We start from the raw sequence: 17,845 nt of genomic DNA, 5'->3' as shown, positions 1-17,845 counted from the left end.
CCAAAGACCATACATTGTAGTGGAATAGAAAATCAGAGGGGTTGAGGTGGACTGAACTGGGGAGAAAGGGATTGATGTGTACTCTTCCAGCTGCAGTGCTGCTGCCATACTAAATGCACCAGGCTGGTGGCAGGAGGTGGTGTTAAACTCAGATGTCCTTCCCAAATTCTTACTTGGGTCAGTGCAGAGGGAAATTTAGGCAGGCAGAATGCACTTTCAGTTGGATATAGGTTATTGTGGTGTGTAGTTCTACCTAGCTGACATTTGCCCACTGTTCAGACACAGCCACTACGTGAGTGAAAGTGCTGCTGCTGCTAGTAGTGTAAAGCACTGTGTGAGCTTTCAGGAGGAGTTGCTATAGCAATGTTTTTCATTAACCCATATTCAGCATGCTTCTTACCTTCAGGGTAACTGACAATCATTGACCTTTCATCTTCAAGGGAAGTAGTGATTTGAACAAGTGCCTCTCATCACTGCTACAGAACAGATTAGCCGGCTGAACACCCGCTTCCCATTTTAGGCAAGACTAAAGGCAGGTGATTGGTCCAAGGTCTACCTCATCCACCTTACCCTCTCTTTCTTCCTTCTTTCAGGGACTCAGCTCTGCAACCAAGGACACATATGATGCCCTCCAGATGCAGCCATTGCCCCCTCACTAAGTGGCATTCATGCAATGGATGGGCAAGACTGAGAAGTCCAGATGCTTTGGGCGAGGAGAGAAGGGAAACAATCATCAATCCAAAAAAGGCCAATCAGTCAACACCCATTTTTTCAGGACTGCAAATTACACATGCGTGGTTCATTGCACCAAGTAGGACAAGTCTGGATTTAGTTCCCCTCCTCCCTTCCCCCCTTCAAAACTATACAATCTCAAGCTTTAGCTTCTAAATGTACATATCTGTAAAACTATTCCTAATGATAGTGGCTGTTTCATACCAGCAAGTGTTGGGCAGGAGACTAGGATGGTGGATTCTCTTCTTCCTCCTCCTCACTGAGCCAGTTTTTCTAGCTATTTAAAACAACCCCAAAACTACGCCCCATCTACCCACCTCACAGGTGGTTGACGTTTAATTATGGCTAAAGCACTTCTAAGGTCCTCAAAAGGAAGGTGCTATAGCTACACCCAGTATTACCTACAGGAAGGCTAATCTGCATCAGCATAACTATGGCAGTCTAGCGCCAATATTTTACTGCTGTAAATTTAGCTTTAGTTCTAAGTTGGTTTTAGCTGTGGAGAGCTGTTCTTACTGTAAATGATGACACGTTCCTGGAGTGAAAGACAAATGCGAAAAGCAGGCTCTACCGTGACAGTGTGAGGAGGATTCAGTGCTAGGCTGCAACAAGCAATCAAGAAAATAACATTCCCGTATGACCAGCTCTTGCAGCACATGGACAGCAGCCAGAAATGCTAATGGAAATATATGAAAGCTGGGACACCTTTACCAGCCAGGTTCCATGGTGAAAACAGGAGTGGTGCAGCACATAAATTATGCTTGAGAACACTGGGAAAGTTGGAATTTAATTAAAGGGAAGTTTTTTAATCAACAATCCAAAACTTGAGCTCTCCCTTCCCTCACTATTGCTCAATCCACACAATTTTTAAGGGATATTCCTTCCCGACTTAAAATACAGCACCAAAGTATGTTCCTGTTATATAAAACAATGCCAGCAAGTGATGAGTATTTTGCTGAGGAAAATGTACAAAAGCCGAAAGAAATGTAAGAATTTTTAAATACCTTGTAGGATAATTTTAAAGATGAGGAGTACAGATTCAACGCAAAGGTGATGGTGGCTCAGCAATTCAGATGGTTTTTGATGAGGTAATAAAATGGATGGGAAAGCCATGGATGTGTAAATGTGATTAACTGAGCTGTGTGAGAGTCCTGCTGTTGCTCTCCCACCTCAAACGCTGCCTGCACCCACCTCAACAGTCACAATTGTCATGTCAAACTAAGCCAAGCTGAACAAGGTTAGTACGTGCTGGAAGGCTGCCATCCACGTATTGCTGAAATCTTCAGGCCTGGTCTGTATGTAGGTAACTTTTTTGCACTGCTTTAATAATGATATTGGTTTAGAAACAGGTAAACTTACTGAAATGAGCTATACCAATACAAGTACCTTTTTAGAGTGATATAAATGCATCTGCAGTGGGGGGTTGGCGGTTCTAACCACATTTTTTTGTACCACCTGAACTATATAGTTTCTAAAATCAATACAAATATTGGCAGTAGGCAAGCCCCTTAACATGGCATTGGGGGCCCTCTCAAATATAAATTTGTGGACTTACTATTCCTGTTGTGAGACAAAATGATTAGAGGCATGGAAAGATGCAGTAAAGAGGATATGCTAGAGTGTCCGCTAAAATAACAAATAGAGGAGGTCAATCCAACACTCATACTTTCATAATACAAGACCAAGCTGCCAGTCACTGAAATTAGAAGACATTGAGTCTACAACTGCCAAAAAGATATTGTTTTATACAACACAACTAAGCTAGGACCTAACAGCTATAGGGCAGTAAAGCCTAGAGTTTCATATTAAAAAACATCTCATAGGTGCTAGGGAATAAGACAACCACTAACCTAGGGGAGTTAACAAGAAAGTTTCCCTTTATGCTGTCTCTAGCTGTGGGAGGATGTTGGCTCTCAGAAGTTCCCTCTAGTATTTCTTCCAGGACTCACAAAGCATCGAACATGCAAGGTGGTTTTAAGACTAACGAACTGGCTTTTTGGGGAGGGGCTGGCTCTGGTGTTACGCACGTAGTAATTGCATCCTTTCCTATTTTCCAAATTCAGTCTTTACATTCAAGAACCTTTGTCCACAGTCCCAAGACGACAACCCAGGCTGCTGCTTCTCTTTTAGAAAAGAAGAGTGGACAATGCAATGGTGGCAGAGCAAAAGCTTCTCGATGAGAGATGATCACCTGCAATCTGTTTGGCACAACTGACAAATAGCAAGAGGGAACATCTCTCAGGACCAGCTTGATGGACCTGAGGAACAGAACTTAGGAGATTTTTGCCCTCCAACTATTGACATATTTAAAAAACACAAACAAGTACATACATGTTAAAACACTTGGAAAATGGTTTAATGATGTTTACAACAGAAATGAACTGTACAGTTACAGTAAGTTTAATATATATAAAAAATTACAGCAGACAAATGCATCTACACAAAATCTACCATTTCATCCTGATTCACTGTAATCTACACAATCTCTCAATGCCTACAGCCACCTGCAGGCAGCCACTGGGGAAAAAAATAAAAGGCATCTTTAAAGAAACAGCATCCCTTTTATCCCCCCGTGAAGAAAAAGATATCAATTAGTTTCAAAATCATAGGGGTCTTTCACATTTCAGTCTCAAGACCAGATGAGAATGTATTTCATCTGGGTACAAGTATCGCATTAAGGTCCCTGACTTCAAGTGTTCAGCTGACCCCAGGTGTACAAGTGATAGTATAGGAGGAGAGGTGAGAAAAAGGGTTAATACCCAGACTGCAAATTTATCTTTGGCTGAAGAGACGCATAAAAGGATCCTCCCCCCACGCTATTCACAACTCATTGCTTCATTAAAAACTATTGGCCAGCTTCACCAGAAAATTTTTTTTTCTCAAATTCCAACTTTTCACTCAAAGAGAAACTGATATTTTCAAACTAACATGCTTCCAAGATTTTTCTTAAATAAATCTCAGGCCACCCCCACCGCCGAGGGGGGGAGGGGGAAACACCCTTTGAGCCAGTTATGTAAAAAATAAATTCAGATCTTTAGAAAAATTAAGGATGCTGTCTCCTTAAAAAAGAAATAAGGAATCTCAGCTGGGAATGGCAATCAGTGAAAATGCAATCTAAATTGACAGTCTGGTGGAAGTTCATTATGGAATATTATGTACACTTTAGAACTTTTTAATTATGAACACCTAGGCAGTGAAAACTGTTATGTTAATACATACATAGACACACCCAAAACATACAAAAATACTATTATTTCAAACTACTAAGAATAGGACAGTTCAGTTATCTCCATGCTATGACTTTAAGAGCATTACACTGAAACAAACAAGAATTTAAACGACAATTCTTTTAATATCCCAGAAATATACCAAAATATACATCTAAGCTTTGGAATTACTGAGGTTAGACTAATGCAAGTGCTGGGTAATCGTACTTAATACACAAGTCTAAGGTTCTGCAGGAAAGAAATTATCTTTGGTATCTGCATCAGGCTAATATTATTAACATTTGGATTTTGCTTTGGGATAGAGCTTGTATGACCCTAGAACCAAACACCCCCCAGTCAACTGAGATTAAAAAGATCCATGTATAAAGTTCCTTCATTTGCAATCCCCCCCCAAAAGTTAAAAAGTCACAGGCATCTACCTACCATAAAAGGTTGAGAAATACAATGCATAGTTGCACAGTGGTGCTGCAAAAATAATAAAAATATAGAAAAAAAAACTAGAGGAGAAATGAAAAGCTTTTTCTTCTTTCAAGAGATTTCTCACAACAGGACAGCCTCTTCCAAGCAGTTACGCAGCGGAGGGGAGAGGAAGGGGAGAAAAGCTCAGAAGTGCACCTCAGCGTGTATTAATCATCATCACCCAGCCCCCAAAGGGTTAAAGCACCTATCAGAGCAGCCAATCATGCACCAATGTCTTCAGTTTCTCAACCAATCTGTGGAGTCCCATTGGCTGCAGCAACTCATCTGCTCTCCCAACCCACTTTCCCCAGTGGCTGCACCCTGGGTTTCTGTGAGCTTAAAGAGCAAGTTTACTCCACAACACTTTAGCAAAGGGTGGGATGGAAATTGCCTGGCTCAGGTTGAGTCAACTTTGCTGTGGAAGAGTCACAGTGTCAGGCCATGGGAAGCCAGGCATTTCACTTTAGCAGTCCGCTAGGAACCCCTTCCTCCTCTACCAGGGCTGGCCTCACAGATGGGATTGCTGAAGACACCCCTTTGTCTTTGGTTTGTTTGTTTGTTTTGAGTTTATACAATCATTAGGAAATCTTTGGTTTTGGCTGGAAATTTTAAAAGAACAAAACAAAACAAAGAAACCGCCTCCCCCAGCTTATAGCAGCGCATCGTGACCTGTCAAAGCTTCTCTTTCCCATGGGGGTGGAGGAACTACATTCAAAGTAAAGGTGGAAGGGATCAAGGATGCAGCTTCTGGACAGCCTGGGGGATACAAGATTGTCAAATAATAAAGAAGAAAATTAAATATTTGGAGAATTTTCTTTTTTGGTCCTTTTTTTTTTTTTTTTTTTTTTTTAAAGGATGAGTAGTGTGTGCGCAGCACTCAGCTGAAAGACGCCTTCAGGGACCTGTCTGGCCCTGGAGTTTCAGTGTAGTCCTGACACCAAGAGATCGGGGAAAGGCAGTTGTGGACGTTTCATGCATGGATTGGAGGGAGGCTGCCTTTGGATATTCAGACTAATCGAGAGGACCCCTTGTAACCAAAAGAAATAGGATAAGATTGCAATTTGCCCTCATTTTGCAGTAGCTTTTAAGCAGCGACATTCAGAGGCTTTAGGGGGTCACTCCCCAGGATGCAGGTCACGGGCTGCTATATGCCAGAGTTCAGCATTAATCAAGGGAGGGAGGCAGACTTGGCAACTCTGTAGGGTTTGGAGAAAGTTAAAGCAAGTTACTCAGTTACGAGTTAGAAATGAGGTATACGACAGCTCCTGTACCTGTGGCGGATAAACACCCCACATCTACTCACACCTAGCCTTAGACACTACTGCAGAGGAAGGAAATGGAACAACAGCAGCACTGGCAGGGCTGGGGATGGCTACTGCACTGATCCTTCTGAAAGACAGTGGGCATATGATGCTCTCCAAGGTGATCAGCACTTGCCCCCCCACCAGAACTGCCCTATTCACATTACTCCAAACCAATGACGGGCAGTTCTGCAGTGCCCCTTTCCTCTCCCTGTTGCAAAATGAGGCGCCAATCCTGCTCCCAGTTCTCAGAAGATAGCAGAGCTGGGCGATGAGTCTGCATAAGTGTCTCAGCTTGCTGAGATTTCATCCTTCAGCTCACTTGTGCAAAGGCGGCACCAGGACCAACACAGTGAGGGAGACCATGAGGAAGGACTGATTTTTATCTAAACTGCCTTGTTCTGAAGGACACTATCAAGGATGTTGTATTTGATTTTTATAAGAGCTTTCATTTCTGAAGGGGGCTGTGAGATTTCCATGGTTTATGACTTGGCATAAATAGTTTCCAGTGTCCTGGATGGAGCCAAAACAGGATCCTCTTTGTTTAATAACTTAGGATTTCTATAGCACCTTAGCATGCCAGCACCATCCATAACATTAACACAGAACAGAGAACAATGTTTGTTAACTAGATGCTGCTACAAAAATCAGCAGGGGGCAATACATAATTTTAGTGGGTCCAACAATATTAGATAGAGAATTTTGGGGAAGGAGAAGGAAGAGGTTAGTTCTTGGGGACAGAGTGGAGGATTAAACATTATTTTATCATCTATATAAAACTCTGGAGGGAAAAGTTCCCCAGCAGATTAGAACAATTTTAGGGTAAATTACATTTTTGGCCTGAGCTATTTGACAATGTCTTGTTTGGTAGAGAGATGAAATAAGGCAGAGGGGGTGCTCCAGTCCTGGGGCAGAACAACTCAGTAGCACTAAGGAATCCCAAAGGATATCATCACCCTCCTTACCCTTGCCCAGGTTGTTTCATTTCCTTCCTCAGATTTGTTTACCTTAAAGCACACCTTGTTTTCCACATCTTTTGTTCCAAGTGCTCTTATAATTGAGAAGTCATTTCTTCAATATCCCTATTACCTACCTATAAATCTATCTAGCTCTTTGAAAAGTCACACAATATTAATACCACTTTTACATAATGTCAGAACAACAATTCTATTAGTAAAGCTTTCAGTGACGTTCTGCAACCCAATTGGTTTCCGGAGGAAGAGTAGCTGGACAATTCATCTATTTTCCACCCTTTCCCTTTCTTCACAAGGGTTCTCCAGGTTCACTGATAAAACAACTCAACCCAATAGCACAATATATGACAATGTACATGGCTATTTTGGGGAGTAAAGAAAGGAGTTTCCTGGGTCCCCCATCTTTACAAGAGAAAGACAACACATGCAAGATGTTGGAAGGGACTCTGACCTTGGTACCACTGCTTCCATATTTGAAGGGAAGAAACAGTTTTTCCTATTTCCAGCAGTAGCTGAGACCTAGGCTGCTGCATTGAGCAATCCTCATATGCAGTTTGTCCTCACAGAGCCAAAACATCCCTGTGCACAAAAAGGTGGCAACACCCATAGGAGACAAGATCCTTACAGAAAGGGACATCCACCCACAACACAAAAAAGGCCCAGCTTTTCCTCTTATCTGCTCTGACAACAGCAGAGCTGACGACTCATCAGTGCCTTTGGTTCCCTACCAAGCCATTGGAAATTCCCCCATTCCAATGGAGCTCTGAGCTCCTGGGAAATTCAGCTCTTTAGATCCACACAACCACTCACTCGCTCACTCACCTCCCCCCGCCGGGAAGTTAGAACAATGGAAGGGATGCCTTGAAGTCAGGATGGAAGAGGCTAGGAATCCCTCCCAAGTCATCACCACTTCCCCCAGTAGTCCCACCCCAAAGCCAAGACAAACACCATGAGAGGAATGCACCTTCCTCCTCCCCAAACAGCCCTCCCCCTAGACTGACTCACAGTATTTCGATCCTTTCAGGTACACCAGCCAGGTGTTAGAAGCAGGTTAGCTTTCACTTCTCAGTTTGGTTTTTCTTTAGTAGTTTTTGGTCTAGATAGGATTAGCATTGCTATTAGAAAAGGAAGTGTTTAAAAAGTTTTCCACCTATTATCAAGCACTACAAGCCCTACATTCAGTAACAAGACAAGGGGGATAAAAGGAACCTGTTTCATTTTTTCTCTCTCAGTTAGATTAAGATGAAAAAACTCTTCTCTCTTTCCCAAACTTAAATGCCATGGCCCCAATTCAGCCCTGGTGCAACACCACTGGCTAAAATGGATTTATACCTGGGCTGAATCTGACCCAATATATCCATCTCCTCTCCCCCAAGCTCCCAATATACACCTTGCCTAATCTTTAGATCCCTACAAGGGCCCTTACTATTCATAAGGAAAAGGCAGGGAGGGAGGGGAAAGCCTTTGTGCACCTAAAGGACCCTGAACAGCCACCCAATCAGTAACCTGCATGCCATCATGTGCTGTGCTGTGCTGCAGATTAGACCACAGATAAACCAACCAAACAACAATCCCAAACCCAGGAGCAACAAAATGTTTCCTTTGGCAAGACAGATACAAGGAAAAAAATTCATGAGCAACATTTTCCTTCTAACAGAGTCAACTCCCTTCGCTCCGTCCCCACCCAACATCCACCCACCCCCACCCAACCCTATAAAGTTGTAACCTATCAACAGGATCTCAAATACATACAGCATAATCATGTTTATTAATCATAACAAACATCAGTTCAACTAAACTCTACAGCTAGAATTATCTCCACTATTTATAAAGTTTGTTTTTCTCTTCTGATTTTTCAGTTTAAAACCAGTTATGTGACAATGCTAAGCTATGCTGAGGTATTTTATGAAGGTGCCAGAAGCCAGTTGCTACCCACAAGCATTGTTCTCACAGCTCTGTGGTGCTACCTCTTACTGAAGGAGTGGGACCCAGATTATTCCAGTTGGGGACCCTCCACTTATTCAGGGACAGGAACTGAAATGTCTCCCAAGGAGATTCACCCAAGCAAAGTATGCTTTGCAGGAAGTGTTGGCATAAAGCCCAGGAGATGCTCCATGAACAGAAATTTAGTCAGAAAAGCCATATCTGATGTGTTTGACATACCTGACCACACCAATCTATTCTGTCAAACCAAATACTTTCTCCTCCCCAAGGACAAAACTATCTATAGTTCCACTGCAGTCTCTAAAACCCTCCAGATGGAGTCCAAAGGGAATGAATGAAAAAGTAGTCTGTTCATTCATGGTATGGGTATGCATATGAGAGAAAGAAAAAGGAGGACAGAATTGGATTAGTACAAGTATGCAATCAAATTGACATCTGAATTGTACTGACTAGGGATGAAAGTAGGAGTGTGTGTACATACCGAACTGACAGGAAGAATACATGAAGGCTCAACTCTATTACCACCTTAATCATAGACAGGATAGAGTCACACAGGAAGCGGTAATTAGTCCATTTATCCTCCTCATTGATGATAAAAGTCAGAAGAGAATCATGTTTTTATATTGTACTGTCTGTATGTATAGTTATATGGGTGCATGCACGTGTATACACATTTCATTCCTTCCAATGCTCTTTGACCTAAACTGCTTTTAGGTTTATGGAATCTGATCCTATTCTGAATGGGTGGCAATACATAAGATACTGAACATAATTTGCAAGTCATGAGTCAAACAAACAACAGATTTGCATTAGATTAGAAAAAGGAGCAGATGACACTATATCCACGTGCAATGCCTGTATCTTAACAAGGGTGGTTGTACCAAGGACATATGCATGTGAAATGCTCTGTAAGACAGGAGATCCTCTGCCAAGTGCCTAAGGCACTCTATGATCTGATTCAACTCCCACTGGAGGCAAGGGAGACTCCTACTGACATCAGTGGGAGTTGATTTTGATTCCTCTAAGGAGCAGAACCAGTGCAACTGAACTTCCTGAACTGTGAATTGTTTTAACAACTTTCTGAGTCATATTTTTGTAACAACTGGCTAACAGACCCGGAGAAGGCTGGTTAGAGATAAATAACTATATAATGGATGTATTCATCCACCAGTCAGATTCCTCCTTTGATAATGTCCAATCTATAAGAGAGAGTATATAAGACAGAACTAAATTTATTTTCAATATATATGTGTAGACACACACACAGATACAAACTTAAGATAATCCTATTCTTCCTCAAGACAGTAGAATTCAGTTTAACTGGCTCTAATACAGTTAAATGGACATGTTAAGAGTTTACATTTTGGATTTTGCCCAAAGAATAACCATAAGATAATTGGAAATGCAATTTTGTTAACCAAATGTCATCAATAGCTAGGATCTGATGTAGTAGTTAGTCTGTCCCAAAGCCTCTATTTCCATTACAAAAAGAGCTCCTTTCTGACAATTTTGTAAAGTAAGGTTTCAAATTGGAAAGAGAACAATTTTATTTAGTAAAATATTAGGTGTTGACAATTAAGGTAAATTAGAAGTAGTTTTAATTGTGCCTCCATTATATGGCTCCAGCTACAATGGAGCAAAGATGTTCTGTTCTTTTATGAAAAAAATGGTCTTTGTTTTATTGAATGTTAGTTACTCTACTCCAAGAATATGCTTCACACAGGACTTAGCACTTGTGCACTTTCAACACCTCAATCAGGAGGAAAAATGGAATCTGCTCCAGTGGACTGCTGGGTACCTTCTACTTAAACCAACAGAGGAACAACAAAAATCTAACTCTTCAGTGATAACAGTAGCAGTAAACAGGAAATCACTATCACTGACCTAATCATTGTTACTGATGTGCAGGGAGAATTCTCCCAAGTTGTTTTGGTAACAGACACACTCCTCTGTTGCCCCCTGAGCACAAGGAGAGTCTCTTATTCCTCTTTTATTTTTTTAAGTTGCCCAAGTTACTTTGATGTTTAAGAAGTCCATTGGAAAGACACCACCCATAGATCCAAGTTACATTTTGTTTTCATTTAATCTATAGACTAAAATAACCTCCTCCCACGCTGTACGGGGAAGAAGATCAAGAAAGGGATGAGGGTGGAGGGGCAGTGGAATGCTCAATCAACACAAATGGAAGGCCATTATAACATGAGCTCATATATTGTTCCTACTTCTGTTGAGATTAATATCAAGATTTGTTTCCCAAAAGGGGTAACAAATGAGGAAATGCATTTCCAAATAAGTTAACATATATATTACACACATCCTGCATGTTTTCTTTAGAAATCTCTCCATTATGGCCGTAACAGCCAGTTCACTTCCAGATGAAATTTAAAACTGCAATTTTTGAAGCCTACAAGGGTATGCAATTCAAATTAGTAAAGAGAATGTCTCCATTTCTGGGCTCTATCACAACTGATAAAATGTGATGGATGGTTTTATTAGTGACTTGAACACAGATGTCCAGTATTACCAGCAGAGCATTTTCATATGACGATCCTCTACTTTCCATTGTATTCCCACTGATAGTCCATCAGAGCGCAAGTGTTATGGGCTTCATGGCAAAGTGGTTTTTGGGGTCTGATATGGCTTTTAATTAATTTGTGTGACTTTACTTATTGAAGGCAGAGGATTTGTTTGAGTAGGTCTGGGGCAATGATGTGTTGTCAAGAGTCTCCCAATTAAAACAATTTTTTACATGTAAACTATATTGTACTTAGGCTCTGAGTACGATACAAAATTATTATAAACCAGGATTTTTCTTATATAAGGAGTATATCTCAGTACTAACTGGTATAGGGCATGTGTATACATACACACATGAACATACACACACATGCATATTATATGTAGCATTCCTGCATATACACTAGGTAACAAGTCAGTAAAGAAACTAATACTTTAACTGGCTTAGGATTCCTCACAAAATTCACATTTGTCAGGAGAATCCATCTAAGGGTGAGTATGTGCATGTGTGTGAACAGCACATGAATCTTTCATCCCCTAACTACTGGGGCAGAGGTCAACTGGGTGGGTCAGATTTGTCTGAACCAAACCTGAATGAGTTCTCTACCAAAATTCACATGACCACTACCTTTTAAGACTTTTTCCTGAAGAAACATTCGTGTGTTTCCCCTTCTCCATATCTTTTTCGGGAAGGTGTTTATTTCTTGTGTTTCTTCATACATATGTCCCTCCCCAGGCCTAATATACAGATCCTAATTGTCCTTGGAGATGATAAAGTGAATTGGTCTGCTCCACTAGTTTTTACCTACCATGAGATATGCTTGGAAATGAGAAAACAAGCCAGACACCTACATATATGTAGTTTTATGGAGCTGTGGAAGAGAAAGATGCACTACATAACTTGCAATTTTCCCTTCCATGTACAAGGGCTTTAAGGAATTTCTTCTAGCCCTGGCCAACAAAGCCTGATTTGATTTTATTTCAATTTAGTTATCTGTGTGTGTGAAATTCTATTGAATTCAAAAATCTCAGAGATAATCCCATAAAACAACAAAGGAACAGTTTGTTCACTCAGTGATGGATTTAAGACAAGGACTATGACATTTGTGGGCAAAAGAAAACCATTTTTGCTAAGACATTTATATTGACTTGTATTTTTGGATTATAAAGAGTCAACTATTGTCCTTTGGGGTGAAAAAGTGACCTCAACTGCAAAATAATGCCCTTAGCCGCTGTTGGCTAATTTTTGAATCTGTGGGACAATACTTTTCCACTCCAATCCTTAAATCTTCAGTCTCTAATTCTCAAAGTCCATATATCACCAATCACTACTGAATCTCCTTGTAGACACTTCAGTTTCTGTTGCAGTCATGATTAAGGTTTAAAACAGCAATTTCCACTACATTCCAATACCCGATCATTCATCCATCTCAAGTTCTGAAAGAGTGTGCATGCATAGTCTTACTAGGCAAATATAATGCCACTGCAACCTCATCTCTGGGTTCTTCTCCTCTCTCCTTTAACTAAAATAGTAGAGGTGACCAACGTTCACAAGAGGAAACAAGACTACCAGTGAAGAGCAGGGTCCAGGCAGATCGACTGAACAAAAGGGCTACAATCAGACATTGACACCTTATGATAGGAAATAAAAACATACTAGTCTTGAGCTAAGGGGGGGGGGGGGAGGGAAGCGGAGGGTGTGGTAGGATATGATAATCTACTGCCAGTTCCCCAGGGCAAAAAGAAGAGCATTTCAGCCAAACCTCCCTGGACATGTGGCTACTTAAAGTTTCCAGTTTCTTTCAGAAAAAACCACTAAGAAGCTCTCTGGAGTCTGGGCCCCTTAGAGGGTGATTGGGTAGCAGAGGATGAGGGAGGGAGAATTTAAGGTGCTCACACCAAAGCCATGTGACCAATGAAAAAGGAATCAGGAAAAAACAATTTGTTTATAATAAATAACCATCCAAGCTGCATTAGTGTTCCAGATATGTATGCATCACACCCCCCTCTCAACCACAAACCAACAAGAATGGTAAGTTAAAAATCATCCAGACAACTGATGGCACAGCCCCTTTGAACTGTGGAGAGAGGTTCTGATGCTGATTTAAGGCCCACATTCTTTGTATTTCCTAGATAAATGCACAGGATGCACCCCACAGTCTCAGATCCATCAGAAAACAGAGGATACAGTGGAGAGGATATCATCCAAATGCCCTTTAACAAAAAGGCTTTTGGTACATTTTACTTTTACGAATGTCTGAAGGTGACTGGGAATTTTCAGACCCAAGTGCAAGCACTGTAGCTTCAGCGTTTCCTGCCCTCTTACTTGGCTGACTACAAGTCCCATGGGACTGATATTTCCTTTGGTCGAAACTACAGTCAATGCTATGGCCTCTAGACCAACATAGTGGGTAACCAGCATCTCCTCTTCCACTTCTCCCTCCCTGAATCATACCCATCTATACCTTTTACTGCTCCAAAGCTGTTACACTATGGGCAATTTATATTCTATATTATTTATAGCCCTAAAATCTTCTGCACAGACTGAAGTCAGAGACTTCAGTCACACCAGAATATTTAGATTTATTTAACTGGTAGGGTGGAGAATTGGGGGACCACTTGGATTAGTAATCACCTGACATTGCCATTCTATGTACATACCAAACAAACAAAAACAAACAAACAAAAAACCTATTTAAAAAAAAATCAAGAGTCTGCCCCAAGGATATACAAATTATCAATCCCCCCCCTAAAAAAGATTAAAACAAGCAGCAACTTTTATATAAAATTAATAAAAAACAAGACAAATGAAAAAGAAATTGTCAGTAGCATCTATCGCCTCTCTGCGTCTGAACTGCACTTATACAAACTAGTCCATTAGTACAGCAGCTTGCTAGAAATTGACTTTGGTTCAAGCTTAGTTTTAAAAAACAAAACAAAAAAAATCAAAGAACACATTAAAAATGGTGGACGGACATTTGTTAGTTTCCCTGCTTTGCAGTTCACTAGTTTTGAAATCTCATGGATAATTATTTTAAATAATCTGTGAAACAGGAAGATGGAGAGAGTCAGACATGAACAGAGAAAAACATGAGGGGAAGAAGAGATAAGAGTTTCTGCCATTTGAGTATAAATATAAATCCCACACACTAGGGTCACAGACCCAAAAGTGTATGTTGAGTTTAAGTTCCTGTCTTATTGATCTCAGGTGGTGAGAGATTCCAAGATCCCTCCTGATGATCAGCAAAAGTGAACAGAACTGCTGCATAAACTTGCTATCCTGAAACTCCCTGGTGACATCCCCATCCCCCTCCAAAGAAACCAAACCAAATCCAGAGGGGGTGCTTGTGACACCCTTCCTAGCTGAGTGTAAATGTGTTTTAAACACATGGCAGAAACTTTTAAATCCAACAGGAATGAAAAGTTCAAAGTGAACTGCATTGCAGCAATCCAGTCTTCTCTTCAGAAATCTTTTTGGTTCAAATATTCGATTGATATATTAAAGAATATACATCACTAACCTCTGGAAACCCACTATTCTTCCTCATCCATTCTCATAAGCTCTCTGTTCTCAAATGCTCCTTGCTATGTGGACTGGAAACAACCCTGGAAACACAGCTATGTCAGCAAGCCAACACTGAGTCTCTAGTCCAAGATGCTTACTGTCATTTTGATCAAGGTAGCAATATCACTCTTCAGAGACCACACGAGAACACCAAGATGTGTGCAAAGTCCCAGTGTTGACTAGATTGGTGCTATTTCCCACATCAGGATGGACAATTCCAGCTGATTGGTCACTGTCTCCTATTTCCAAAGCACCAAGCAAGGTGGTGGTGAAGAAACCTACAAGATATTTCGAATAGAACAAAGGCGCAAGGAAGCCAACAGTGCTTTCTTACGGTTGTGTTGGCATGAAATTGGCAGCAACTTCTGTCCCAATAGACCTGACATCTATCCCTGTAGATAGAAGCACTTGACAATGGAAAGCTGTTCCAATGCAGCTCCCTGTACACAACAAAAAACATGCAAAGGAATATTCCTTTGATTAGAGAAGCCAGTTTCATCTTTCAAAATCCTGTACCAAGTTAGTTTGCAGGAAGCTTGGATTGTTGATGCCTTTAGATATTAGTGATATTGGTGTCCTCAGGTAACTTTGCATTTCTAGGATTTTTTTTTTTTTTAAGGGGCAAAATCCTAACAATACAGTAGAACCACCAAAACAGGTGTCTGAAATAGTCTGGGCTCTAAGTGCCAAATCCTGCTCTCTGAAGTCAATACAAGCAATGCACATGCAATTTAGAGCAAAATTTTGGCTTTTTAGCCTAAGTAGTTGGGTGAAGGAGATCTGCAGTATAGAAGTTATCTCTGCTTCCCTCACCACAAAAGCAAAGACTAGCCTGGAGGTTTGCACACAACTTGCTGCCTCTACACTGAGATTCCTGCAAAAGTGGTGAAAATGATCTCTCTTGATACCTCAGTATAAGTCTCTGTAAAACAAGTTCAAGGATGAGGAAACTGAGGAACGCTCCCAGGAGATTAGGACAGAAAGCCTCCTTATGTTCCCCTCTCTCTCTCCCCCCTCCTCATGGCGTGGGAGCTCACTGAAAACAATCCAGGAGCAAAGACAAATGCGTCCAAACCATATATATAAAATAATAATAATAATAATAATAACAACCATAATAATAATAGAGATACACCAGTAATACAGGCCTGCCTAAATTGTACCAGTTAAGAAAGGAACCCCCAACACGATTGATACGATTATAAACACCTTGTATGACATAACGGCCTGTACAACAGACCTATAAAATGATAATTAAAAACAAAAAAAAGATATTTAGACCAAAAGAACTAAGAAATCCCCTTCCTATGTTTGAGTTGATAACCCACCTTAACTTGTCGTGACTGCTGAAAATGATAAGTAGTCCTTTCACTTTTTTTTTTTGTTTTTTTTTTTTGTTTTTTGTTTTTTTACATTTTTGGTTAGAAAGCTCTCCGATCCATGAAGTGATCCTGAAAAGACAGTGTTTATTATAAAATTAGGCAAATGTCTGTCCCAGCTTTAAATCCTTCCTGTTTTGTTTTTATATTTTCCGTCTCTCTCCCTTGTCCCCAGCAACATGGCGAGAGGAAGCCGATCACATTTTTCAGTTTATAAACCCAGCTGGCAGCCAATCCCACTGCAGAGTGAAACAGGCTGGTGGTAGCACAGCTCAGCCTGGCTCACTGTGCCTTGGAGGCAGTAGTGGTGGTGGAAGTGGCCCCACTGGCAGAGGCCACTGTGAAGAGAGAGTTCTGGATGGATTCAGCTGAGGTGGAGGTGGCATGAAGGCTGGCGACTGGTCCAGAGGCCCCTGCGGAGGCGGCAGCTGCAGAGACCAAGCTAACTGGGTTGCTGGTGAGCAGAGAAAGGTTCTGAGGGTTCAGGAACAATGGGGCAGTGACGATGTTAGGAGTACCTCCAGCATTGGCAAACACTAAGTTCCCAGTTGCATCCAGTGATGTTATTGGAAGAGAACCACCAGATGCAAGAGCTAAAAAGGGAGAAAAGTGCAGGGAAGAGAACATTAGCATTAACAGCACAGAGCAATGCAGCAAAATGCAACAGTTATTCAGTTTTCCCTCCTATGAGCGTAACCTTCTTTCCACGACTATAAGATTCCTTCCTCTTGCTTCAACCCAACAAAAAAAGATTCACAAATCAGTTGAAAATGGGATTTGGCATTATCGAGGCTGGCAGAACTAAGCACGTAAGAGAGAGGATCCTCTCACAATCCCAAAGAATAGAGAAGGGTCGAAAAGAAGTTTTTTGCTATTCATTTATACCTATATCTCCCTAACACATTTCTTTATATAAAAGTAATCCAGAGTTTGTTTTTAACAAGATATGTCACACAAAAGAAAAGAATAGATATTATGAAATATTTTAATGCCTTATAGAATGTATAATCCTAACTCATTTTCAAACTATCTGCAAAAAACTGCTTTTATCTACTTCTGAAAAACCAGGATCTGTTCTACAGTAACTGTTTGTTGTCAGCCTCATGCAGCTGAGGGTATGTCTACACTACATGATTATTCCGATTTTACATAAACCGTTTTGTAAAACAGATTGTATAAAGTCGAGCACACGTGGCCACACAAAGCACAATAATTCGGCAGTGTGCGTCCATGTACCGAGGCTAGCGTCGATTTCTGGAGCGTTGCACTGTGGATGGCTATCCCGTAGCTATCCCATAGTTCCCGCAGTCTCCCCCGCCCACTGGAATTCTGGGTTGAAATCCCAATGCATGATGGTGCAAAAAGTGTCACGGGTGACTCTGGGTAAATGTCGTCACTCATTCCTTCCTCTGTGAAAGCAACGGCAGACAATCATTTCGCGCCCTTTTTCCCTGGATTGCCCTGGCAGACGCCATAGCATGGCAACCATGGAGTCCGTTTTGCCTTTTGTCACTGTCACTGTATGTGTACTGGATGCTGCTGATAGAGGCAGTACTGCAGTGCTACAAAGCAGCATTCATTTGCCTTGGCAAGGTAGCAGAGACGGTTACCATCCCTATTGTACCGTCTGCCACGCCATTGTAAATTGGCGATGAGACGACGGTTATCAGTCGTTCTGTACCGTCTGCTGCTGTCATCGGTGCTCCTGGCTGGCCTTCGCTGAGGTCGGCCGGGGGCGCAAAGACAA

General features: G+C 41.3%; 2 protein-coding genes across 10 annotated transcripts in view; one reads left to right on the top strand and one right to left on the bottom strand.

Annotated features, from left to right (window-relative positions):
- The window catches only part of CD247 (CD247 molecule), a 114,468-nt gene extending 110,753 nt beyond the window's left edge, over positions 1-3,715 (top strand). For all 5 annotated transcript variants that reach the window (XM_030581116.1, XM_030581109.1, XM_030581101.1 and 2 more), the window contains exon 8: positions 594-3,715. In XM_030581116.1, coding sequence (XP_030436976.1) covers positions 594-659 — 66 coding nt within the window. In that variant the 3' untranslated portion in view covers positions 660-3,715. The remainder of the gene's footprint in view (positions 1-593) is intronic.
- A 4,684-nt stretch (positions 3,716-8,399) lies between these two features.
- Positions 8,400-17,845, bottom strand: part of POU2F1 (POU class 2 homeobox 1) — a 210,999-nt gene continuing 201,553 nt past the window's right edge. For all 5 annotated transcript variants that reach the window (XM_030581056.1, XM_030581066.1, XM_030581045.1 and 2 more), the window contains one exon: positions 8,400-16,691. In XM_030581056.1, coding sequence (XP_030436916.1) covers positions 16,381-16,691 — 311 coding nt within the window. In that variant the 3' untranslated portion in view covers positions 8,400-16,380. The remainder of the gene's footprint in view (positions 16,692-17,845) is intronic.

Source organism: Gopherus evgoodei, chromosome 1 (assembly GCF_007399415.2).
Source record: "Gopherus evgoodei ecotype Sinaloan lineage chromosome 1, rGopEvg1_v1.p, whole genome shotgun sequence".
NCBI classification, from domain to species: Eukaryota; Metazoa; Chordata; order Testudines; family Testudinidae; genus Gopherus; species Gopherus evgoodei.
The sequence above is the reverse complement of the archived record's forward strand: the minus strand, read 5'-3'. Positions and strand labels throughout refer to the sequence as shown.